This window comes from Anser anser (assembly GCF_964211835.1).
Source record: "Anser anser genome assembly, chromosome: 24".
In the NCBI taxonomy this organism is placed as follows: domain Eukaryota; kingdom Metazoa; phylum Chordata; class Aves; order Anseriformes; family Anatidae; genus Anser; species Anser anser.
Window position 1 is genome coordinate 4,665,577 of NC_139745.1, and position 24,701 is coordinate 4,690,277.

At 54.9% G+C, this 24,701-nt stretch overlaps 2 protein-coding genes across 3 annotated transcripts in view; both read left to right on the plus strand.

The window, feature by feature from the left end:
* The window catches only part of LOC310885985 (uncharacterized protein), a 63,486-nt gene extending 51,059 nt beyond the window's left edge, over nt 1-12,427 (plus strand). Inside the window, exons 5-8 of one of the 2 annotated variants that reach the window (XM_083809967.1) lie at nt 8,148-8,227; nt 9,327-9,403; nt 10,832-10,963; nt 11,412-12,278. In XM_083809967.1, the coding sequence (XP_083666093.1) occupies nt 8,148-8,227; nt 9,327-9,403; nt 10,832-10,864 (190 nt within the window). In that variant the 3' untranslated portion in view covers nt 10,865-10,963; nt 11,412-12,278. The other variant, XR_014575059.1, reaches the window with a different exon arrangement.
* Nucleotides 12,428-21,144: 8,717 nt separating this feature from the next.
* Nucleotides 21,145-23,878, plus strand: POU3F1 (POU class 3 homeobox 1). The gene has a single exon (XM_083809974.1). It carries the CDS (start codon nt 21,186-21,188, stop codon nt 22,335-22,337), a length of 1,152 nt encoding a protein of 383 aa, XP_083666100.1. The 5' UTR covers nt 21,145-21,185; the 3' UTR covers nt 22,338-23,878.
* The last annotated feature ends 823 nt before the right edge of the window (nt 23,879-24,701 follow it).

Sequence of the window (24,701 nt, forward strand, 5' to 3'; positions counted from 1 at the left end):
AACCAAGAGGCTCGAGAAGCAGAAGGCATGGTCCAGGTGGCCCTGCTGAAGCAGGGGTATTTATTGGCCCAGATGGACCCAGAGGTGCCTTCCACCCCCATCCAGTCAGTGATTCTGTGACCCGGGAGGCTCAGCAAGCAGCAGCCGACACAGCCCCGATAGGCTTTCATTATATCACAGGTGGGGCAGGGAACTCCTGCTTTTTAGTGCTTGGGGTTCCCAATGCAAGGGAAGGCAAAACAAAACAAAAAAGCCTACTCTGAACTCCGTTCCAACATTCAGGTCACCACCCTTCTCCTTTCTTCCCCACACCCAAGACCACACACTCGCACTTGCACCCCCAGGCGTGCATGTCTGCCTGCCAACACAGAGGAGGTTACCGATCTCATCACAATTCTGGTTATCTTTCAAAGAAAAACGGCCTAAAAGAAACCCCAAGAGCTCAGTGGCACAACCTCACCCCTGCCACGGAGCACGGCCACACCGAGCTGTGTGCAGGCTGGAGAAGGAATTGCTCTTTGCTTCTTGGGAAGGTGCCCAGTGGGTTTCGTAGGAAGAAGCAGCTGGAGGCAAGTAATTGCTGCTAACGTGTTTGCTGCTTCAGGGGAATGTGAAGCGCCGAAACAGACTGGAGCATCTCTGGGCAGTACAGGAGTCATGGGGGGGATTTCATTTCTTACCTTTGTAAGAGTTGTTTTATGTTGTTTGCAGGAGTGTTTTGTGAGACCCGGGTCTTTCTTGTATCTCCAGCTGGGGAATAGGAAAATGGGGATTCTCTGAACACCGATGTGAACAAGCACAGGGCAGGTGGGGCCAAATAATTGTAGGGTCTGCCAGAAGCCACCAACTGCTCCAGCCCCAGTGATCTCTCGGAGAGCTTGCTGCTCTGGGACATCAGTTCTCAGCGTATTCACCTCTGATCGATGTCTCCAGAAGAAAGCAGCCGATGAGGTGCTCAGAGCTGCTGCTGGCCCAAACCGAAGGCTCAGTCTGCTTTTCCAAGAGGTGGCCCCGCAAGGTTTGTGTTTCAAACACCCATAATGCGTATGACAGACAAGGCTTGGCAGCTACTGAACCACCTGAAGCACCCCAGGTGCCAGGATGCAGCTTACCTCTATTGCCTAACACATTTTACCTCCCACAGGGGCAGACCCCTCCTAGTACGAGCCACCGCACTGTAGATCTCGTGTAGAATACCCTAAGTACGGGTAACTCACTGGGAACGGGACACGAGGGTACTGTCTGGAAGGGGCTGCACAAAGCATTAGGGATTTCAAAAATCTGCCCCATTTCCTTAGACCGGGAGCTCTGTTTCAGTCAAAAAATAAGATCTCTGTGAATCGCTGCTGGGTTGGCCACTACGTGGGGTTGTCTGTAACGGGGAATTAGCTGGCAGCTCCGCAAACGGGGTGGTAGTGCTAACGCAGGTTTTGTTCGACAAGGAGATCTTTGCCAGGGTGGTAGTTGGGCGTACTCTGAGGCTAGTCCCGTAGAAAGGACAGCAGTGAAAACAGCTGCCGAGCGTTGATCGAGTCAAAATCTCTAAAAGCTCTCACCTCAGTGAGAACTCGCCCTGAAAACACGGAGGCTTTCTGAGGCGCACGCCAGCAGCCGTGAAGCCAGCCGTCGCGGGTTCAGCTGGGAAGGGTGCGTAATACATGCAGGGAGAGCTGCTGCTGGTGAAATACCCACTTGGGAACTGCTCAGGAGTGTAAGAAAAACGGATCGGAGGTCTTGCCACCTGAATTCCTTCCTCTCCCTCGGTAGGTTATCAGCATGAAAACAGGAAATGAATTGGACACCATTAATAAAACATGAAGCCTTCGTGTTCAGGCTGTGTGCTCTGTTGTTCAAGTGCAGAAGGCACTGTGAGAAGGGAACACAGAGGAGTCAAACCCACAAGTTCATTTACTCTTTCTAACTAACAGCAAACTTTGGCTCAGACTTGGAACTAAGGCTTTCTTTTCTCCCCCTGAATTTATTGAAAAACTTTTAAACCCTCATACAGAAATCCTGGAGGGTTGGCACTGAGCTGAGAGTAGTCTGAACATAAGAGATTTTCCTAGCAGATTTCACCAATAATTTGGTATTGCCGATGTTATTTTTAATCCTAAAGTGGCTTTCACTGTGAAGTAAGTTTATAGAGCTTTTATTCTTGCATATTTTTTTTTTTGGAGCTGTTTGCATGATGCAGATTTCCTTCTCTGTGTGATAATGCCATTTTTTGCCCATTGCTTTTTTTTGTGTGTGTGATTTTAGGAGCATCCTAAGATATGTACCTTGCTCTCTTTTGGGGACTCACTTTGCTGGAGGGGAACGGATGATTCACCTGTCTCATGAAAATGTTTTTTTTTTTTCCACCAAAGAACAAAGGATTAGCCTCAAAGAATGGAGGCCTCTATGAAGTAGGCTGAAAGACCCCACCAGCCCCACCACCTTTTCTGCCTATGTTTTAAAACCGTCTCATGAAAGCCTATGGTCACACTGCTTTACGAGCCAAGGATGAGAACTAGCAGAGCTGTTACGAAAAAGCCATGGGAACAAAAGCAGAAGACCCGGTTCAGCCAGAGACAGAGGCCTTCTGCAGCTCTAATAAAGGCTTGTTTTGCTCTATGGGGGAGTTTAATTGCAAAATGCTTAGCATAGGTGAATCATAAGGAGCCTAACCATAGGAAGAGGTTAACCACAGTTATAGGAAGGATTCATCTGAGGCTACAACAAACAAGCTCTCGGTGGGAAGAAACCAGAAGTCTCTCCTCGGCTGTGGACGGGCCCGTTCCTGAAACTCAAAGGTCGAGCTGCGCGTCCAGGGCAGGAATTCTCCTGACCTGAGATAGGGAATGGCCAAGTACGAGGTCAGGTGAAAGATAAGATGTTTATTGCTAGTGGGAACTTCTGTGGGGCTGCTGTGGCTGTAACCACCAGCTCATCTCCCGGGAGAGGTGGTGCTGAGCGGTAAGGTCTGCCACAGCTGTGCCGTAACCCAGGGAGTAATAGGGCACCCATGGTTTTGGACAAACCGATGTATTCTCGCTTAAATAAACGTGGAAGCGCTGCCTCCTGGGTCCTGCCACGACCAAGGGGCTCTAATCTCACAAAGATTTTATGCTAGGTCCCAGTTCCTTTAGGGATTCCTGGTTAGGCTCACTGGAAGGAAGGTGTTTGCTAGGTGTGCCTTGCGCTTTGTTCCCGAAAGGCAGCAGTGAAACGTCAGGCTGGGTGAGAAACCTGGGCAGCGAGGTGGTCCCCATCCAGCAAGGTCCAAAGTCAGTGTCATAATCAACTCAATTAAACGTGATTTTCTTGGCTGCTGCCTACAAGTGTGATAGGAGATTGGATTTGACTCATTACAATACAAAGGGGCAGTTTGGTAAATGTACATTTCCAGCCAAAATCATTAGCCAGCTAACAGTGGAATTATGTTTTCGTTGAAGTTTCCGTTACCATTTGGTTTACTTGCTTTTGCTGTCTGGCTCCATCCGTAGCAAGTGCAGCCAAGTTCTAATCCTCAGCTGTTTGAAGGTATTCGTTCAGTCCACGAGGGATCTGCCAGACAATTCATTGGACAATATTCAAAGTGTTAGCAAGGTTCATTCTAATTACGCAGAAGGACCCAGATTAACATTTCTGTTCCAGCACATTTTGTGTTACTTGGGGTTTAGGTCGCATGGATTGTTTCTCTACACGATTGCATTCATGTTGTCAGAATGTCTAAATATAAAATATTAAAATTACTATACAGCCAATTCATACGCCAAAGAGCTGATATTCTTTTGGTTGGAAGTGTCAAAATATTTATAGTGAAATTCTGAGCCCTCGGAATGACAATCTGAAAAAAAAAATGACAAAACCATTCTTTTCCCTCGGCAGGCTCTGCCAGAAAACGCCAATTTCCAGCGTTCCCATCCAGTCATGAGCTGCTGGCCCTGGTGGCAGTTGAGGACAGCGGAGATGTTCGGGTTTGTTCTTCTGGGTGCTGTGCAGGGTGCTGGCACCCAAAGCAGCCCAAAGGCATTGGAGGGGGGACCCCGGCAAGGGGGGAGACCCTGAAATGTGCTCGGGTAGAGCCATGGGGCTGCAGAAACGTGGTAGAGCAGCCCCTTCTCTGCAGGTCTGCACGAGGCCGTGGTCACCCCCGCGCTGTCTGACACTGACTCGGGGCGCTCGCACGCGAGCACCGGGCGCTCCGGGCACACCGAGCACCTCGTGGATGAAGGAAATTGGCCGAAAAAATGAAATGTTGGAGGCAGGAAGCCCTGCTTCGAAAAACTTCCCGTGGAGAAAGCCTTCCCATCCAGAAACCGCCTTCAGTTTGAGGTTTAGGGCTATTGGGACTGGAAATCGGGGTATTCCGTGGGCAGTGGGAACCACGCGGCGTGCGGTGGGCTGGCGGTGCTCAGCGTGAGCGGGATCGATGGGGCGGCAGCCAAACCGTGAGCGCTGGCGGGGGGAGCCTTAATGTGATGGAGGGGCTGCGGGGCTGGGCGTGATTTATGGCGAGTAATCGAGTATTCAGTACCGGGGCAGGAACAGGAGTCACTTAACAGATTAAAATGCAACAGCACCTGGTGCTTGCTGCAGATAGGTTTTCCTGGAAAAAGAGATTGTTAGGAGCAGCCCTCGTTCCCCCTTAGAGGGTTTTCTAACCAGCACATCTCGGTTATTTTTAATAGACTGGCACGTTGAATGTCCAAATGGCTCTCGCCAAAAGTGATGCCTCTGTTACATCTCCAGCATCTCCTCGTGTCCCAGGTAGAGATGCTGAGCACCCGGGGTCCTTTGGAAGCTGCCGGCTGATGGCTGTCCCGTGGGAGGGCTGGCAGGGTCCCCTTGGTCCTGCCCGGGGTCGGAGCCAGGCGCTTTTGCTGCCCTCGTTCTCGCACCGTGCCTGCTAACGCTGCCTCTGGTTTCCTTGTAAGTACTTCCTGCAGCCGAGCGTTTCAGCTTCTCCCTGCAGGAGTCTGGTTTGTGCCAGTCGTTCTTTATAATATATATATTTTTTCTGTGTCTAGCCTAAACTTTTCCTTCCTTAGCTCCAGGTCAGTGCTTCTCATGCTGGTGTCTGCTGCCCCACCCTCTCCTCACTCTGCTGCTCGTTCGCATTAACTGCACGATAATTAGAGACTGATCCTGTCCCCTGAGTCTTTGCTTCTCCAGACTACGGCTTAAAATCCTGCCCTCCTGCAGCAAACCCCACTGAGATCCACGGGTTTGGCACATGTCCATTTGGGGCTGCTCTTGCTTTTGTATCTAGTTCTCAGCACCCAGGTCTTTGATATTATAATGGAGGAATGGCAGGAGACCCTGGTTAAGCAAAAACAGAACCGGCCCTCCCTCCCTCCCTCTGGGGGTTGCGGGTTATTAACAGAGCTTTGCTCAGCTGAGCAACATGGAGCCGCCAGGGCTCTGCCCGCATTCCTGTCTTGCAGCTTCAAAATTCTCATACTATTAAAAAAAGGCAGGAACGAGGCAGCTCCTGCAGTCCCGGCAGCTCCTCGCCCTGGCATGGCTGCTGAGCTTTTGAAGTGAGCAGCTCGTGAAGTCCTGCTGCCCTTCTGTGCTCCCCCAGAGGAGCAGATCCGGGAGATGGATCCTCCGTGGGCTCAGCTCGTGCCCTGCCACCGGCTCGGCAGAGCCAGCCCCAGGGACACACGGGGCATGGGGCCAGCACCCACGAGCCCAGACCCACGCTGTGCCCCACGGAGGCTCTCCTCCTTGCTGCCATCTGATTTCTTGAAGTTCCTTGGTGGTGTTGTATCAAGTGTTGTGTCGGTGTCTCGAGTCAAGACATCTTTTGGACGTGTTTGGCACAACCTCTTTTAATAATCCCCTGTTCCATGGCAATTGTTGGACCTCATTCTCGGCTGTTTCACCCTCTTTGCTCCTCTGTGCTGTGTATCAGGTCGAGTGGTTCCCAGTTTCTGGCCTCTCCCTTTCCTGACAAGCAGCAAAGTTGCTGGGTGTGCTCCCTTCAGACCCTCCAGAACTCACTCTGGATGTTCCCCGTGATAATTCCCTCCTTTCTGGCACGTGGGCTGCTCCTTGAGGCCCCAGCTCCGTGCCACTTCTCAGCCCCAGAGCGGGGCCAGGCGGCCACGGCAGAGCCAGGTGAAGGATTTTGGTGCTTACGAACCAGACCTTGTTGGTTTGGGATCTTTCCATTTGAAGGCTTCTGGCACATTAAGAGCCCTCCCCGGAGTTTTTCATCCTCTTTCAAGCTGCTGCAATAAACCTCTCTTGCAGTTGGCTCCGCTGGTGCTGTCTGTGGTGGGTCTCCTGCGCCGAGCACGCCCCGAGACCCGGACCGAGCATTGCCAAACATGTGCTGCAGAGCTGGCAGCAGCAGCCCAAGGACCCAAAGGAAAGCTTCGTGCCACCTCTGCAGCCTGCCCTGCCCACCTCCGCTGGAGCTGCGGCTCCGCACAGCACCTGGCATTGGTTCTGGTGAAGCAGACAGGGCAGGAGAGCTTGGGAGCGCGTCTTGGACTTGCACTGGGCACAGTCCAAGACTTTCACCTCCGTAGTTGTAGCGTAACCCAGGGAGGAAATCCAGGAGGCTGCAGCTCCCTGAACAACAGCACCACTCACAGCCTGGTCTCGATGCCAGCCGGGGGCCCGAGCCGCAGCGCAGCAGTGTGCCAGCACCAGGGAGCAGGCTGCAGCCTGCTTCTGTGCGCCGCGGGATGAGGCCGCCGTGGCTGAACGTGGCCAGACCCTTCCCGGTGGCATCTGTGGCCTGCATCGCTCTGTGCTGACGTTGGTGTGTGCTGAGCACCTCTCCCTGCCCGGGGGTGCCCGCGGGGCTCAGCTCAGCAGGGTGCCGGTGCCCTGGCCCAAGCCTGAAAAGGGGAAGAACAATTTGGGCTGCTGCTTCAAGAACTGCTCCTTGGAGAGCTTCCTTCTGCTGCAACAAAGAAGGCACCTACCTAACCAGCAGTGCTCGGCTTTTGGGTTGACAAAAAGGGTCCAGGACAGTGGAAAGAGGAAAAGCAGCCGAGCCTGCCAGCCAGTTACCTGGGCACGAGCTGCTGGCGGGGACTGGAGCTAACTGGAGCTGAGGGTCAGGCTTCAGCCTCTGCCAGACGAGCCAGCAGCAGAAACTTTCTGAAGAATCCCACAGACTCACGCCCAGTTTTCGAGGCCAGCATTTCTCCCAGCATACACAACCCTGCCCAGGAGGCTAGCGGGGTTGCATTATCTGCAGTTGGAATCTGGACATGAGGAGGCAGGTGCTGGAGCAAACAGGCAGGCACATGAGCAGTTGCAGTCAAAGGCGAGAGCGAGCGTTCCAGCTCTGCACACTCAGCACATTGCATCCCGTCCAGGCAGAGCTGGGGATGGGGAAGGAGTGAGGCAGGGAGCGACTGGGGATGCGCTGCGGGGCTCCTGCCAAGCCGAGCGGCAGGAGCGAGGCAAGCGCGCTGCCCTGGGACGCTGGCAGGGAGCGGGGACGGTGAGCCTGGAGGTGCAGCCCCTCCTGCACCGTGGAGAAAAACCCAAACTGAGTGCTGGGAGTCCCAGGAGCGTGGCAGCAGGGGTGCAGCCAAGGTGGCCCCAAGTCCCCGGAGCAGCACCCTGCACCCCTCTCCATGGGGTGTTCCGTGGGGTACCTGGATATGATGCCAAGGTCTGCGCCCCCCCAGGGCTTTGTGTAGGAGTGCTAGCCCTCCAGAGGGAGTTTCAACAAATAGGTAGTGAAAGGGGATAGAGTTTAAGTGGAGGGTTTAAGGGTTGCCCTGTCCTCGGAAGGGGCTGAGGCCACGACTGGGTGAGCATCAGGTGAGCCGCAGCAGACGGTGCCTGCGCTGGGGAGCACTGCCAGCACAAATCTCTTAATAGTCTTTCAGTCTCTGCAAGGCCTTAAAATCAATCAGAGGATTAACTAAGCAAAGCTGTCTTTATGATACATGATCCAGCTTTGTGCAATTGGATCTCGCTTTGCTTGGGCCCCTCTTGGCGGGTGGGCTGCGATCGGAGGAGCCCTGCGGGAGGGCTCGGGAGCGGGGCAGCTCCCCGGGCTGCGGGGGCTCGGGGGGCTGCGGCGTGCTCAGGGGAGATGCCAGAGAGACACAGCATGGCATCGCTCCTCTATCTTGTCCCATCCCTCCTGCTGGCTTCTTCTTGTAATTCAGCATTTCTCTTGACAGAAGCTCCCTGAAGATAAACCACCAGCCGCTTCCGATGAGCTACCAGCTTCGCGTGGCTTCTGTGGCACCTTCTGCCAAGGGTATGTTGCACCTTCATTTTGTCTTAGGTTGTGGCACCTGGAAATTTGGCTGTTGGGGCTGAGCTGAGGCCTGGGAGCTTCTGCTGCCATGTGCACCAGGGAGCTTCCTGCCCCGAGGACCGCTGTTGGACGTCACCAGTGAAGGAGACGACGGGTCCCCGGTAAGTGCACACGGCTGGCTGCTGCCGGATCGATCCTTCAGTTCATCTGCTGACACCAGGCAGCAGCTCTGTTTCAAATCTGGCGCAGGAGCGGTTAGCTTGTCCCAAAGCAGTCTGCTTTCTCTCAGGCTGAGCGACGCGGCGTGCTTGGAGCTGCTCCCGGAGACCACACGTGTGTGAGCACCGCCAGGTCCCCGACACCGGGCTGCGTTCCCCTGAGTGCTGCTGCTTCACGGCACGGGTGGCTCCGGCTGCTCCCCCTGCACCTGCTCAGCATCCTCGGTCCCCGAGGACTAACAAAATACCCCCAGCACCGAGCGAGCTCCGTTTTCTGGCACAACCCTCCTCTCCCCCAGTCTCTGCAGCCTGCAGCCAGGCTGGTGCAGCGCAGCGAGGTACGGGGCGATGTAACACGGGATGAAACCTGGCTGCTGCCTCGCCCTGCTCGCCCAAATCCACGCCGACTTGAGAGCTGCACAGCTGTGGGCCTGTCAGCCACCAGGAGTTGGGTCCATGCAAATTTGCTACAAGAAAATGAGAGCTATAAATAACAGACACCTTGGGCCGGCACGTCAGCGCGAGGTGATCCATTGTCGTGCTCGAAACGTCTCTGGTTGTATTTCATGCTTCCGTGTGAAAGTTGCAAGGAAAGAAAAGTAGCCAGGGTAAAAGCCAACCTTCAGTCACCTTCTGACCAAAAAAAATGGAGCGGAGGGGAAGTGTTGCTGGGCTGAAACTGAGACCGGTCGGTGGCGAGGTGCCGGGAGGCGCTGTGCTGAGGGGTGCTGTAAGAAACCCTGCGTTTTGAGAAAGAACGTGAGAAAGCTTCTTTACACTGGTTGCCCAGCAAAGAGCTGCTTCAGATATTAACACAAACCGTTCCTAAGTTGTGCTGCCTTTAAATCTTTCTAAACTGTTTGTTTTTTTTTACCATACAGCGGTCTCGGCTCCTGCGAGGCACTTCACTGCCATGGCTGATCCGGTGTTCTTGGGAGCCACGTCTGCCAGAAATGAGGTGAAATTATTTAGTTCTTTGTTCTAGCTGTCAAAGCACCTATATACATGGAAAACATTCAGAAAGGACAACGAAGCTGGTCCAGGCTGTAGCAGAGCATCCATACAAGGGACAGCTCCGTAGACGGTGGTTCCTCAGCAGGAATGAGGTGCAGGACGGAAGGACAGCAGTCTCCGAAACTGAGAGTAGCGTGAGGAAGTCACCCAGAGGTGATCTGCTCGTTGGCTCTGGTTCATCAAACAAAAGGAGGTGGCTCTGTGCACAACGTGTCATTTATCTGCAGAAGCCTTTGCTGCAGAGCGTTGTGGGTGTTGGATGTTTACTTGAATTTAGAAAAAAAAATAAACTGGACGAAGCCGTGGAAGGAAAACAAAAAACACCCTAACAGCTATTGAATAACAAACATCACTTCTGCCATGGGAAATCTCTGTAAGCTGTCAGACTCTGGGAGAGTGCTGTGGAGAGGCATCGCTGCGAGCGCTGTGCTGCCCTCCCTGTCTTCCTGGGCTGGACAGGATCTCTCCGGTCCGACCTCCTATAGGCATTTGCTGTTCTGCTCCTGTGCCTCTCCTCCCCCGTGACTTCCACTCCCTATCACTTTTATCTAAAACTCACAGATTTCGTGTTACAATTAAGTCCCGCACTGAATATATTTTTGCTTTGAGAAGAGTCCGGACAATTCTATGTGAAAGCGCCTTCTGGCTGCCCGTGCAGCGCTCTGAAAAGGAAGAGTTCCTCAGACAGCCCTTAGATAGGCTGGCAAGTCACATAAATAGTAAATACGTGGCTCTGAGAGTTGAAGTTTCCCTGGGAAGCCTGAATCTCTAGTTCTGTAACGGCTCGGTTATCAAACGGATGATTTACATCTTATTAGGTGTTTCCATCTGCTGATAGAAAAATGCTCCATTGCGTAATGTTCCTTTTGCTCCGATCGAGTTCTCACCGTTGCCAGCAGTGCTCTGCGGCCCCCGGCTCGGCGCTGGTGGCACACGGGGGTGCTCAGTCCCGTGGGCGAGCTGGGGGGGCAGCACCCAGGGCTGCGGAGGAGCCGCCTGCGCCCCAGGGGCAGCGTCAGCCGGCAGCACCCACCTCGGGGCTTAGCGCCCACTGGGCTTGCTGCCACCCGCTTCTCCCAGGGTTTTTTTCCAGGCTTGGATGCAAATCTCCATCGCTCCTTGTTGAGCACATGCCAGTTGGTGCAGTTCTGGCCATGCTCGCCCAAAGGCCGGTGCGTGTCTGTCTTGCGGTCGGAGCTCTGCGCTGCAGCTGGTGGCAGAAGCTCCAGCTCGGGGTGCGCAGAGCGTGCTGCTGCTTTGCTCTCCTTTGGTGCCCGTTCCTCTTCCCAGGCTGCATGTGGGTGCTCTGCCTCCGGAGGATGAACCGAGGAGCCCACAGAGCCCAGAATAATGCATTTGTCCGTTGGTACAGGTTCGCATCTCCAAAGAACCCCGAGAAGTGTAATTGCTCCAAAGCATCCCAGGACGCGTTGCTCTGTGGCAGTCGCTGGGAGTACGTTCCCCTCGCACGTCAAACAAAGAGCCTGGAAACTGCATTCAACAGGCAAGTAAAGCTGAATATTTTAATCAGCAAAAACAGGGGGAAAGAATGCTGAGACGAGTGAAGAGAGGAGGGAAATCCTGGGCTCGGTGCCTGGTTCCTAATCCCTGAACTGTCTTACTCCAGCATTGTGAAAGCCAGGAGGAATAAACCTAATACCATAGCTTCTTGCCATCAAGAAAACGTGTATTAATACAGAACTGCTAAGGTAATTAACCAAATCAGACTTGGTCCAGTGCTGAAAAGGATTTCTTCCCCCAGGGATGGGCAGATGTCTCAATCTAATTATACAAGTTATTTAATCAGAATCAGAGGTCGGGTATCTAATGAAAATACTACCGAACGCGGAGGAGAGAGGTTGCAGCTCTGAAGCAGCGCAAGCAGAGGGGGGGGCACGAGCTTCCCAACTGGCACCGCTTCTACAGCTCTCCCGCCTCGTTTCTGTACACAGCTGTAGCAAGATCTCCAAGTAGGAATTTGAAACAACAACAACAACAAAAAAGCTAGTGAAAAGAACACGTGCTGGCAAAAGTTTGTTTCACTGCCTGGTGTGGAAAGAAAATTCTTCGGTAAACATCATCAGCGCTTCGCCTACCCGCAGTGCTGCCCTAGGAGCAAGCAGCTGCCTTGTGTCTCAGGTGGTTGATAGCTCTGTTACCGTTTTGTTAGCCTTGGTTTACCTGGGTAAAAACACCAGCAGGTGCCTGCAGCCTGCTGATGGCCCTGTACGTGTGTGGTGGGCAGTGGCTGGGAATTGCTGGCTTGCAGGAAGGGTGCACCCTGCGTGCTCGCTGCACCTGCGTGATACAAAGGGGCCCACCGACCTGCTTAACACCTCCCAGAGGTGAGGGTCTCCTCTTGGTTCCTTCCTGGAGGCTTTGTCTGCATCGCACCAACTGCAGCCCGGCTGGGGGCCAGCCTCGCGCTGCGTTTCTGGCTCTGCCGTCGCAGTACGCCCCAGGAGCCGCACGCAGCTGTGGGGCAGTCAGGAGGGAACGCTGGCTCTGGCTGCTGTCACTTGTCTGTGGGCCCTCTGTCCAGAAAGATCCCAAAGGTTTTGGTTTTACCAGCCCACTGCAACCTTGCCAGCTTGTCGTTAGTCTTATGCTGCTACCTACGAAGTTACCTTCTGCCATTCTGATGCATTAAGAATTTAAAATAATAACTTACGATCGTGTGGATTAAATGGGGACAGAGAGAAAATGCTCTTCAACTGAAGATCTCCTTCAGTTATTTAAATGTGTGTATTTTTCTTGATTAGTTTCAATGAACCTTAACCTTACACTTTGTCCAGTCTACATAAGTCGATGTGTTTTCTCTGCTGTGTACAGGGATGAGGTGCCACGGACTTCTAGTAGAAATGGGCAGCCTTCATTCACGTTCTTTCTTCGGAAGCATGGAGCTGTTTGTAACACCTGAAGGGAAGAAACAGCGCTTGTGATCATGTAGTTGTGGACAAACGTGTTGTGATATGCTGCAAGACTCCGTCAAAGAAGGTGGGAGACTTCAGACTGGGAAGGTGGGGAGCGCAGGGGCCGTCTGAGTTTGTGCAGGTTTCCGCTCCATTCTGTAAGAATCTGCTCCACTGAGACACACTGGCAAAGTGTGGTTTCCCTTTGTTCGTGTAGAAATCTGCTCACAAAAAGCCATGTGCAAAAACGGCCCGCTCTTCTTCGAGCACCTACAAATGGCAAAACTACAAATTGAGCATAGATCAGGGGCTTTTTTTTTTTTGCGTATTTTTTTCCTGTGAGCTTATAACTTTGCAGAAACAACTGAAGCTGAGCTGAGGCACTGAAGCCATTGAAAATCTGACCCTGAATATTAAACAAGCCCCGTGTGAGGTCGTATTCATCTAGGGGATTTAAGCAATTCTGAATTGCCAAACCACCGTCCCCTGAAAGAGAATTTACTAGACAATAGGAAAGGGATTGACAGAGAAAGGAATAAAGATGAAATGTGATGTCTGCCTAACCTATTTTTCTTTACTTCCATACCCCATCACGTATTCTGAGCTCTTTAACCGGCCCCTTAATGAGAACTCTTCTCTGGTTTTGTATCCCTAAGTGACCAGAGCACCGTCTGCCACGGGCTCTCCCCCTTCCCACCCTGCTGCCCTTCCCCTGGGAAGCACGGACGTGCCCGCAGCCAGCGGGGCTGGGAGCAGCGTCAGCGGGGCGCTGGGAAGCGGTGACCCCAGTAAGCGGCAATGGGACGAGAAGTGTTCGGAGCAGGAGTCAGAGCGAGGAGGTGACACATCGCCGCACCGTGACTCAGGAGAAAGGCCAGGTCCTGAGGGCCTGTTGACTGCAGTGGGAGTTTGTTGGCCCACGGTGCAGCTAAACAAAATACAAGAAATACAAGCTGTGGCACAGATCGTAGCTCAGATGAGACGGTCCTGTAACCAGTCTGAGGAGTGCTGGGCCCTCGCCAGCGAGCTACTTGCAACACACGAGGAACAAAGAGAAATTTCACTTTGAACTAGGCTGTCCTATATCCAGAAGAACTGTTGTGTTTTTTGTATGCTGTACAAATAATGCACTGCTTGTATCACTGTACCTATTCCGCACCAAATACCTGGGTTATCTACCTGTGAATGAAGAAAACAGGTGTGTGTGCACTGTAGGGTGCGTGGCATTGCGGCATCAGACCTCGTTAAATGCCATTTAACGGCATTTCACTTGTTCTGGAAGCAAGCGGGATCTGCTCCTGCCCTGTCAGCTGTGGAGTCCCGCACGACACAGCCAGCCTGCTTTCGGCCCTCTGACTTCTTTGAAGCAAATAGTTCCTGAAGGGGAGATTGAGGAACAGCTCGTGCCTCAGATTTGCCCGCTTACAGGCAGCCTTGTGGAGCTGGGACGTAGTCCCTGCTCGGAGTGATTTCTCTTCTGGGAACACAGGACCGAGCAGGGATCTGTCATCGCGGATCTGGTAATCCCTCTTTCAAAATCCAATTAATTAGAGTCCATTCAAACTGGAAAGTGAAGAGCTTTGATTTCTGTCTTTGTGGGGAGCAGAAGGAGAAATGCTTAGGATAAGATCCGGGAGGGTTTTACTGGTGACGGCGGCGTGTGGCCGCGGGGAGGACGGCCGCTCGGCCCCTTGTCGCTGGGAGCAGCAGCAGTGGCTCCGCAGGCAACGCATCTCCCCGGGGCTGGGGGCAGAGGGATCGCGTTCGGAGGGCTCCCCCCCGGCACCGGCACCGAGTGTGGCCGTGCTCCAGGCTGAACGCAGACGTGGAATTAACGCCTCCTCCCATCCACGTCTGTGGAGAGCTTTTTACTGGCGTCAGTGGCAACAGGATCAGAGTGGAGTCTTAAGGCTCTTCCCCTGGAGCTTGGAGGAGTTTAATGGAATAAAGTCTGTGTTGTAATTAATTGGCTTCTGCTTCTCCTGCAGGAAAGAGTTAATGAAAGCAGAGCTTGTCTGGCCAAGGGGCTGGTGCGGCTCCAGCAGAGCAGTGACTCACCGGTAGAGCATCCTGCCAAAGCACCCGGCGAGCTCCTCATCCCCAGATCCTCCTCTCCAAACATAATAGTGTGAATTGGTCCAGCATCATGGCTAGAAAGGTTTGTCTCTTGCAGCACCTGCTCTTCCCACTCAGTTCGATACTCTGCTTGCTTAAGAAACCTCCTTGCATTGTCTGCCAGGTGAGACCTTGCACGTCTGGCTGTTATGTTGGTCCTGTGGTGCAACCCCCGCTAATCTCAGGGCTCTCTACAGGACTGAAGAAGGCAGAGGTTAAGAGAATAATTTAAACGGGTAAGGAAAAGGCCAAAGGGAGGACCGAAGCAGGTTGACTGGGTGACTTATTGGAGGATGAGCCTTGGAACGGACCAAGTTTGGTGCTTTCGCCGTTGAGCTTGGCTCAAAAAGAAGCACGGAGCGATGAGACTCGGTGGTGGCATCCTGCTTACCAAACAGCCTGTGTTCAGCACCACGCTGCCCTGGGTGTGATCCTCTGCCTCAGTCGCTCACCATTTCCCTCCCTTTGGATGGGGGAATCCAGCGAGGAGCAGGGCAGGGTCCTGCCCCGGCTGCTGAGTGTCACTGAGGAGCACGGGCAGGGGAAGCAGCAATGCGTGGTCTGAGGGCTGGCTGGTGCTCTCCAGAGGCACATGAACTGAGTTTCATTAAAAATGGATGCTTTCCTTCCTGCTGAACCCTTGTCCCCCTCCTCAGTTACCAAAACAGGGCCAGTGATGAGTCACAGAGAGCACCAACACGGTGGCAGTGACGGTGCCGGCAGCAGCGAGGGAGGGCTCGCGGTCTTGGCAATGAGCTGAATTTATACCACTTTGAATCCAGACTGGCACAGCGTAAATATATGGATTAGTACCGGTACAACAGATCAAAACCTGAGGAGGAGGGTTTAAACAAGGCATAATTTGTAGTAACAACAAAATTGCAGGGTTTCATCACTTCAGCTCCCAACCCTCACACCTCAGCCTCGCCACAAAGAAAATATCTGCCTCCCCGTTCTTCTGCAGCTGAGCATTTCTCAAAACATCTGAGCATTTTTAAAACCATCACGGTTTGGGTAGCCAGCCTGGGAAGCGTGGCCTGTCGCTGCGGGAAGGCCAGCTGTGAAAATACACAGCATTAGGGTAATCGGCGCAGGGTGGGAAGACGAAAGGGACACACGTGTCCGGCGCTGAATCTGTTTGGAAGGTGGAAAGTGAGCGGTTCCCGTGCGATTCCCCTCCCTCGGCAGGCTCTGTGCAGGTTGCTGCAGTGGCCGTGGTCGCGGCTGGCTGCCGGGGAGGCACGGGGACACGAGAGCTCCCGGGGTCGGCTGGGTCCAGGCGTGGGCATTCCCCAGCTCCCGTTACCCGTTGCGCGCCGGTGAGCACGGGCTGCTTCTCCGTGTTGGAGGTGGTTTCAGATTGACAAGATCAAGTGACGGCACGACTGTAGGCACCTTTATCTGCTGTATGCATAATCCTCCGCGCTGAACCCCCGCCAAACTCATCCCCAGGTCTTATCTTTTCTAAACTGAGTATTTATTCATGTGGTTGTTTTATGTAAACTGCAAAGAGCCTCATTAAATGGAAACCTTCGCTCACAAGCTCCATTATTAAGGTGGAACGGCGCTCGGGACCCGCCGAGCAGAATCCCCAAGCTTTTGTGTTTGGAGAAGAAACGCTTGGTGCCCTGCCGTCAGGTGCTGAGCCCTCCCGTTACCCCCGCGCTCAGCTGGGAGGCAAGGCACTGAACTGCCCGCTGCCTGCAGGAGGCTCCCCGAGGGCTGAGCGCAGGCGGCTTCGGGGCCAGGAGGGCAGGAACGGCCCCTGCCGAACAAGAAAGGGGAGCTCGGGACCTGCCCTGCCCTGGCAAACCAGGAGAAGCCCATTTGGCTACTGGAGAAGGACCGGGCATGGGTGAGGGCGACCTGGGCAATTGCTCCGGGCACGGGGCTTGCAGCACTTTAGGAGCTGGCTGACAAGCTGGGAGCTTTGGGAGGAGGGCAGTTTTTTGCAGATAAAACCCCATCACCGGCATGCTGGTGTTCACTGCAGGTAAATCCCAATATTTCCGTGAGTTTTATTTGTATTACAAATGCTAATGGCAGAGTTTGAAACAAAAGGCACGCACACATGGTTAACGTGCTGGCAGCGCTCGCATCTCTCTGAAGCTGGAAATGAATTCTGCTCTGTGTTTTCCCCTTCTTAGCCCGACTGAACCCAGTCTGTACTTCAGCAGCCACCAGGACTGTGACGTTCCCGTTTCACCAAACAAGAGCCCCCATGGCATTTCGCTCCTAAACAACAGACGGCTGCTCATCAGACTGAAATTAAAGAAGGTAACAAATCAATAGCCCAAACCCGCGCTCCTTTTGGACAATCAGCATTTCAGGGCCGGCTTGTTTTCCACCGTGAGGCACGGCTCTTCTTTATTCGAACCCTCCAGCGGCATTAACATGCTCGGTGCGGATCTCTGCCCTGTCATACTTCTTATCTCAAGGACAGCACCTCCGACAGCAAAATGCCCCATCCATCACGTGGGAATATTAGCAAGCGTCCGGTCCTCTCGAGGATGAATAAAACCCGGGGCCCGCTGGCTCCGCGCCAAGCCGACCGCTTCCGAAAGCTGCCGTGGCCCTCCCAGGCCATTCATGCAGCCGAGCTGTTTCTCTAGGGCAGCAGGCACACGTGATTAAGCGAGGGAATATTTTTTTGGGAAAATAAAGAAGCTCAGGAAGCCGAAAGGGACTCGCTGTGTGTGCCCCAAATCAGGCCGAGCCCCCCGCAGAGCCGTGCGTGCGCTCCCGGGTGTGTGCACGGGGCCAGGACGTCGTCCCGGTGCCCCGCTGGGCGCGGGGATCTCGGTGCTCGTGTGGCTGTGTGCATGCGTGCGTTTTCTTTCCCTTTGTTTTGGTTGGTGCTTCTAATCCCCCGGGGCATATCTCTGAGCTGAGGAACTTTAGAGCTGATACAGCTTTTTAAAGTGGGGATTATGTAAATGCATATTACGGGGCTTTCATAAATAGGGATTATTTGTCGAATACATTTGAGTGCTTCCTTTGGAGCCATTAAGGTCTGTTGTGTAAATAGGAATTTAGTGACTGCTTAATCTAAGTTTCATTGATTCAATAAAAGATCACAACAGCATCTTTTGCATTCATCTTGGCCCTGTGAGAACAATTCTTTATGGACAATTTTCAGATGGTTACAGGACCAGATACACTTCATGCTAACCGTGGTGAGCATGCCTTGCACGTCTGCATCAACCATTCTCCACGAGTCACTGTTTCCCTTCCTCACTAGTTTTGTAATTAAAATCACTGTCGTCTCAGCCACTAACTTCTAAGTTATCACTTACTAAATTATCACTCACTTACTGGCCCTGCACCACCAAGCCTCGCAGATCCCGTTGGCACCGCACGGGAGCTGAACCTAAACAGGGAGGAGAGCAGAGGGGGAACCAGCACCTCCTGCACAAAACCCATGGGGAGAATTCCTCCGGCTCCCTGGGGACGGGCTCCCAGCAGTGTCCTGGTGCGACACGGGCCCTCATCACGGAGCATTCTCGAGCAGCAGCGAGCCTGAGCATCCCCATCACCTGGATCCAGATGGGGATGGGGTGCTGCCACCAGCACCCCCAGCACCGCTTCCCCGCGCGCCCAGCTCGCCCCGATCCGTCCTCCCCCGGCGCAGCTCCAGCTGCATTAGGTAGGCGCCTTCTGATGCTGTCACAGTCACACAGAGAATGAATAATATCGAACATCGCCCATGGGGTTGTTTATTCCTTGAACAGGGAAGGGACTGCATGCCAATATTCCTGGTAAGGCATAATGAAGGAGCTGCCTTTTGCTAGAAAACTTGGACGCCCTCCTGCAGGGATTTGCTGGATGATACAGCTGTGGAAAAGCTCTGTAAAAAAATAATAAATGTAATAATGAAAAAGCACAGGCTCTTTCAACCTCCTGAAATACCGACAGAGCCTTTCAGACAGCGTTACCTCCGCAGCAGCGTGGGGACGGGGCCACACGGCACACCGAGAGGCACGTCCAGCCCTGGAAGTTGGCGTTTATGGGGCCACCTCTCACCCCCTCCCTTGCAGCTCGACTTAGGGTCACGTCTCCCCTGTGCCTTCGCCTCCTTCCCGTTGTTTTACGAAAGAGAGACTTTGCCACCTGGCTCTCAGTTCTGGAGGTGGAGTTACAGAGGAAAGCGTTAAATGGGATTTTGTCATCCTCCTCTGTTCTTTGCTGTTTCCAGCCTCTACATTCAACTTCTATTTAGCAAAACAAGCCCAGAGCACAGTCTGCCTGACACCTTGGTTTGAAAAGATCGTTTGATCGGGCACAAACCACTATTACTGCCTGAATGGGCTGCGATGGGGACCCAAGTTATCACACGTTTTCTCCTCTGGTGAGTTCTGAAACACGTAAACAGGAGTTTGAAAGGAGATCCAGTCCTCAGCCGTTGGAAGTGATTAATTCCTACTAATGATTTACTGATTTACACACAGCTTATTTTGCATAAAGTTAGAGCTGGGCACATTTATTCATTGTGATTCCCTTAAAAATGGATATAAATATCAAGAGCAATTGGCTACCAAAAATTTGAATATTACAGCACTGCATCATGCAGAGCTGACATGAATATGAGTCTGGGTCAGAAAAAAATACACAGAAAATGCTTATCCAAGTATGATATTTTACAGCATGTCACTGAATCATCAGAAAGGGTTATATTCATTACAGACGTAGGCAGTGTTTGCAAAGGATTCCTTAGGAAAAAATGAAAAAGAAAAAAAAAAAAAGAGCATTATTTTCCTAGTGAAATGTGCTCCGTGATCTATGGAAGCCATCTGTCCTGCAAGGTCCTGCCTCTTCCCACGGCTGTACACCTGAAAGGAGGTACTGGGGTCAGTGAAAGGAACCGATCGCACATCACAGCCAAAAAACGCCCACGTTCAAACCCAAACTTCTCCAATTTGGCAAGGATGGCGCGAAACGGAGCCTGCCAGGTCTGGCAGCCCTGGGGACCACCGTGCCCAGGCGTCCCCCCGGCAGGGAGCGGGGCGTCAGCACGTGGCCATTGACATGTGGCGCTCGTACTCGTATTGATCCGGAGGTTCGTTGTTCGCCCAAGCCCTTGGCAAAGGTCACCGTCTCTGCTCCCATGTTACAAATGGGAGCACGGAGGCGAAGAGATTAATTTTCAGAAGTGATTAATGTTCCCGGTGCCCATCCCGATTCACTTCAGGCCTCGAGCCCCAAACGAAGTCTGGAGCTGGGTTAATTAAGGTGTCCCTTGCCCCTCTCCCAGCACCGCCAGACACGTCCGTTGCTTGTTGTCCTTGTCTTTTCCCACAAACTCCTCCACCCTTTATCCCGTGCCAACCCGCAAACCGGCTCAGGGACTTGCCTCTGAGGCTGCTCCTTTCTCCTCCCTGAGCCCCGCATTTCCCGTGACGCCCAAACGGTCTCGGATCCTCTCCCCTTGGCCCTCGGTGCTTTATGGGATGGGGAAGGAGCTTCAGAAGGAGCCCCCACCTGCCCAGGGCCCCGGGGCTGCCCTCGGCACCGCGATCCAGGCGGCGTTAACCAGCAGGCAGCCGCGCTGGGGATGTTCTCCCAGCCGCAGACACCTGCCGGTGCTGGGACAAACGGCACTTCGTGCACTGGGACAAGGGGTTTCCAGGCAGAGGGCAGTGACGTGCCTCCAGAACAAGGGGCTCTTCCCAGCTTGGGGGCTGGAAAAGGGGCTGGGGGGAGCGGGGGCACTGCAGGTGACAGACATGGATGTGAGCTGGGGCATCAGGTGGGCTCTGCCGCGTGCTGGGCTGGGCTGGGTCAGGCCATCGGTGCTGTGTGGCCCCATGCTGGACTGTACTGTGCTGTACAGCACCAGGCCGTGCTGTACCGTAACGTGCTGCACCAGTGCCGTACAGGCTGGTACCACACCAGGCCGTACCGTACAGCCCCACACAGTGCTGTGCTGCGCTCTACCATCCTGCACCGTGCCATGTTGTGCTCTGCTGAACTGTACTCTGCTGGACCATGCCATATGGTGCTATATTGCACCGTGCTGTGCTGCACCATGTGGTACCATACAGGACCGTCCCGCCCAGCACCGTGCAGTGCTGCACTGCACCGTACCGTATCTCACCGTACTTTACCCCACCACGCCGTGCTGTCCTACAACGTGCTGTACCGCACCGTCCCGCCCCGCACCGCGTCACGCCACGCCGCACCGCACCGCCCCGTCCCGCAAAGCACCACACGTCCCGCACCACCCCGCCCCGTCCCGCACCATCCTGCCCAGCACCATCCCGTCCGGTACCGTCTCGTCTTATCCCATCCCGTCCCGTCCCGTCCCGCCCCGCACCGCCCCGCACCGCCCTGCCCCTCCCCAGCCCCGCGCCCGTCGCCCCCCGCCGCCCCACGTGGCCGCGGGCCGCCCGGCATGAATGAACGCCCCTCCTCCAATCCCCGCCCTCCTCCCCGCCGCCCTCCCGCGGTCCAACCCCCCCTCCCTATCTCCCCGCAGGCCCCGCCCCCCAACCAATCCCACCCGCCGCCCCCCTCGCCCTCCCACCAATAGCAGCCGGGCCCGCGGGGGGCGCGCCCCCCTGCCGCCCCTCCGCCTATCGCCGGGCGGCGCGCGCCGGCGGCGGGCCAATGGGGCGCGGGGGGCGTGGCCGGCGCGCGGCGGCGCGGCGGCGCGGCGCGGGGCTCTAAAGCGGGGCGCGGGGCGGCGCGGCGCACACGGCCATGGCCGCCGCCGCCCAGTACCTGCCGCGCGGCGCCGCGCTGCTGCACCCCGACGGGGAGCGGCTGCCGCAGGCCGCCACGTACCGCGACGTGCAGAAGATGATGCACCACGACTACCTGCAGGGGCTGGCCCCCGCCGCGCTGCCGCACCACCAGTGGCTGCCCAGCGCCGGCACGGATTGGGGCAGCGGGGGCGGCGGAGGAGGAGGAGGAGGAGGCGGCGGGGGACCCCCCGGCGGGGCGCACCTGGCGGCGGCCGAGCACGGCAAGGGCGGCCCGGGGGGGCCCCGCGACGAGCTGCCCCCCCCTCCGCCGCCTCCGCCGGCCGCTTTCCACCACCGGCCGCACCTCGTGCACCAGGCGGCGGCGGGCGGCGCGGCGGGCGGCTGGGCGCAGGGCGGCGCGCACCACCTGCCGCCCATGTCGCCGCCGTCGGGGCAGCCGCTGCTGTACGCGCAGCCCTACGGGGGGCTCAACGGCATGCTGGGCCCGCCCGGCCCCGCGCTGCACCACGGGCTGCGGGACCCGCTGGGAGCCGAGGAGGCCGGGGGCCACGAGCTGGCGGCCTCGCCGCCGCCGCTGGGGCCGCCCGAGCCGTCGGACGAGGACGCGCCCAGCTCCGACGACCTGGAGCAGTTCGCCAAGCAGTTCAAGCAGCGGCGGATCAAGCTGGGCTTCACGCAGGCCGACGTGGGGCTGGCGCTGGGCACCCTGTACGGGAACGTCTTCTCGCAGACCACCATCTGCCGCTTCGAGGCGCTGCAGCTGAGCTTCAAGAACATGTGCAAGCTGAAGCCGCTGCTCAACAAGTGGCTGGAGGAGACGGACTCCAGCACGGGCAGCCCCACCAACCTGGACAAGATCGCGGCGCAGGGCAGGAAGCGCAAGAAGCGCACCTCCATCGAGGTGGGCGTCAAGGGCGCCCTGGAGAACCACTTCCTCAAGTGCCCCAAGCCCTCGGCGCACGAGATCACCTCCCTGGCGGACTCCCTGCAGCTGGAGAAGGAGGTGGTGCGGGTCTGGTTCTGCAACCGGCGGCAGAAGGAGAAGCGCATGACGCCGGCCGGGGGCCCGCACCCCCCGATGGAGGACGTTTACGCACAGGCGGACACCTCGCCGCTGCACCACGGGCTCCCCGCCGCCGTGCCCTGACTGCCGCGGCCCCGCCGCCGAGCCCCGACGGCGGCGGAGCGGGAGCGGCCGCCCCTATAATTTATTCCTCGGACTGGCCCGGCCCGGCCGCCCGCCCGCAGCGCTATTTATTGGGGCGCCGGCCGCAGCAGAAGTAGCCAAAGGTTTGCGATCTCTAATTTATTCCCTCCCCCGCGGGGCCGCCGGAGCCCCCGCTGCGGCCGCCGGGCTCGCCCCGAGGGCACCGCGCCGCGCTCCCGGCCCGTTTCTATTTATTTTCTAACCGTGCGCGGAGCTCTGCCCCTCCCGTTGGTAGGTTCGGTTCGTTCCCCCCACCCCACCCCACGCCCCCCTCCCTTCCCCCCTTTGGTTTCGGTTTTTTGTTTGTATCTTTATTGCAAAAACCACTGTAGACTGCGAGGGTGCGTTTCTATTTATGTTATAGTAAATATTTTATTACTTACATAAACCATTTACCCAGGAACCGGTCTCGTGTCGTCTTTGCGGGCTGCGGGGACGGGACCGGGCTCCCGACGTGACCCCCGAGGTGTCACCGTTGTCCTGAGGCTGCCCCCGTTGGCCCCCCGCTCCCCGGGGGGCTCCGTCGGGGCGCTTGTGCGAGCGGCCGGCCGCGGCGCTGGGACGCGCGGCGCTGGGGGTGCGGAGCCTTTCGCTGCCCCGACCGCAACTTTTTGCCGTCCAGGAAGCGTGACTTCTCCCCGCCGCTCACCGAAATAACGAAATAACGCACCGCGGGGTAGCGAAGAAGACTCCCTCTCCTCACCCCAAGCGCGCTCCGGGGTTTTCCGATGCCACCGCTTTCCCCCCCACTCCGTGGTTTCGTGCCCCGCTGGCTTGTGGTTACGCCAAGAGAGGCTGAAAATGTCGCTGCCGTGCTCTCTGTTTGTGGAAGGATCAGCTCGCAGCTCTCCTTAACCTCTTCTCTTGCAGCAGACGCCAAGAAAAGTCGCACGTGAGGATTGAGTTTGCCTTTGCGGGTCCTTTGATTCCGGCGGTGTTTTGTGTGTGTCGGGAGAACTTTTGAAACGTGCCTATGCAGAGCTCTTGCACTGGGGAAATACTTTGAAATCCGGTGGTAAAGCACCAAATGCTTTCTTTTTATTTAGCAGAGAACTTAACCTATGGTCTTGAACGTCTGGCACTTGCTCGTTTCCCTGCTCGACCCTTGGTACGAAGTACATGCTGTGAAAGAGCAGGCTGAAAAGGGATCTCCTAGTGATAACCCTGCGTATAAATTCAGATATATATATGTATTTTTTACATATCAAATGTAATTTACGCTTTAAAATCTCCACATGAAAATTCTTGTGTTTGCTACAGCTTGGTTTTGTTGCGTTCTGTGCCTTTGGGGTGTATCTGTGTGTAAATTTCCGTAAGCAGCAACGCATTTGCAGTAGATCATGTTACGAATTATTGCGTTCTCAACATCTCTCACTGTAGGTATTCCGCATTTGGACCATTCAAAAATACCAAGTGTTGCTCGTTCAAAATTCTGGTAAACTGTTTTTGAGATTTTAAAATAAAGTCACTCTGAGCAGTTATTTCGTTAAACCCTGTTTGCTTGCAAGTACGGAAAGCAGTGGCTCACCTTGAACAAATCAGCCGGCCAGTGCTGCAGGTCAGCGCGTTAACAACTTTTCCTTGGCATGCAGAGCGTAGCCAGAAATCACACGTGAAGGATTCGATGGGCACTGCATGTTTTGTCAGGTTTGTTTCAGGCTTTGATTCCTTTTGATTCCTTTTCTTGCCAATGTGACTTTTTCCTATAAAAGCACAGAGTTGGGCTGTTAGAGTAAGTCCTGAATTCTAAAAGTTTTCCTGTATTTACTGAGCATTTTCTAATTTCTAAATTGCTGAGTGTATGCGGTAGCTTAGATTAAACACTCTGCTTAAAAAGAAAAGTACAGGAGTGTGATGATAAATTCATGGAAACAAGGGTTTGAGCCGATGCGTCGAGAAAGTATTTAAATTTATTATCAACTCTGAAATCTTCCCTTAGCTGTTCTTTTGTGTGCTTCACACACAGCCCATTGTGCTCAATGTTTGGTAACGCTGCAACTCTGCAGCCTTTCCCTAAGAATCTCTGTGACAGCTGGGCTGTAAGGAAGAGCCACCAAACAAAAGGCTATATATTTGTTCTTTTTCAAGGAAACAAACTCTTGTTTGCATTGAATGAGTAAGTGTACGGCTCTTCTAGGCTAGGAGTGATTTCAGTAGCCTCTCTCTGAACCAACCTGCCTGGCAAAGAGGATTCACGTTCATACTTGGGAGGGAAGGGTCAGTTTTCACATCGCGTTCCTGTAATGGATGAGATGCGCTGTGAGTGCCGGGGAGGACGAGCACCCTTGGGTTGTGCGCTTTGTC

Bases quoted from the DNA above. Each gene is read 5' to 3' on its own strand.
- POU3F1 (XM_083809974.1), top strand. From the start codon at position 21,186: ATGGCCGCCGCCGCCCAGTACCTGCCGCGCGGCGCCGCGCTGCTGCAC.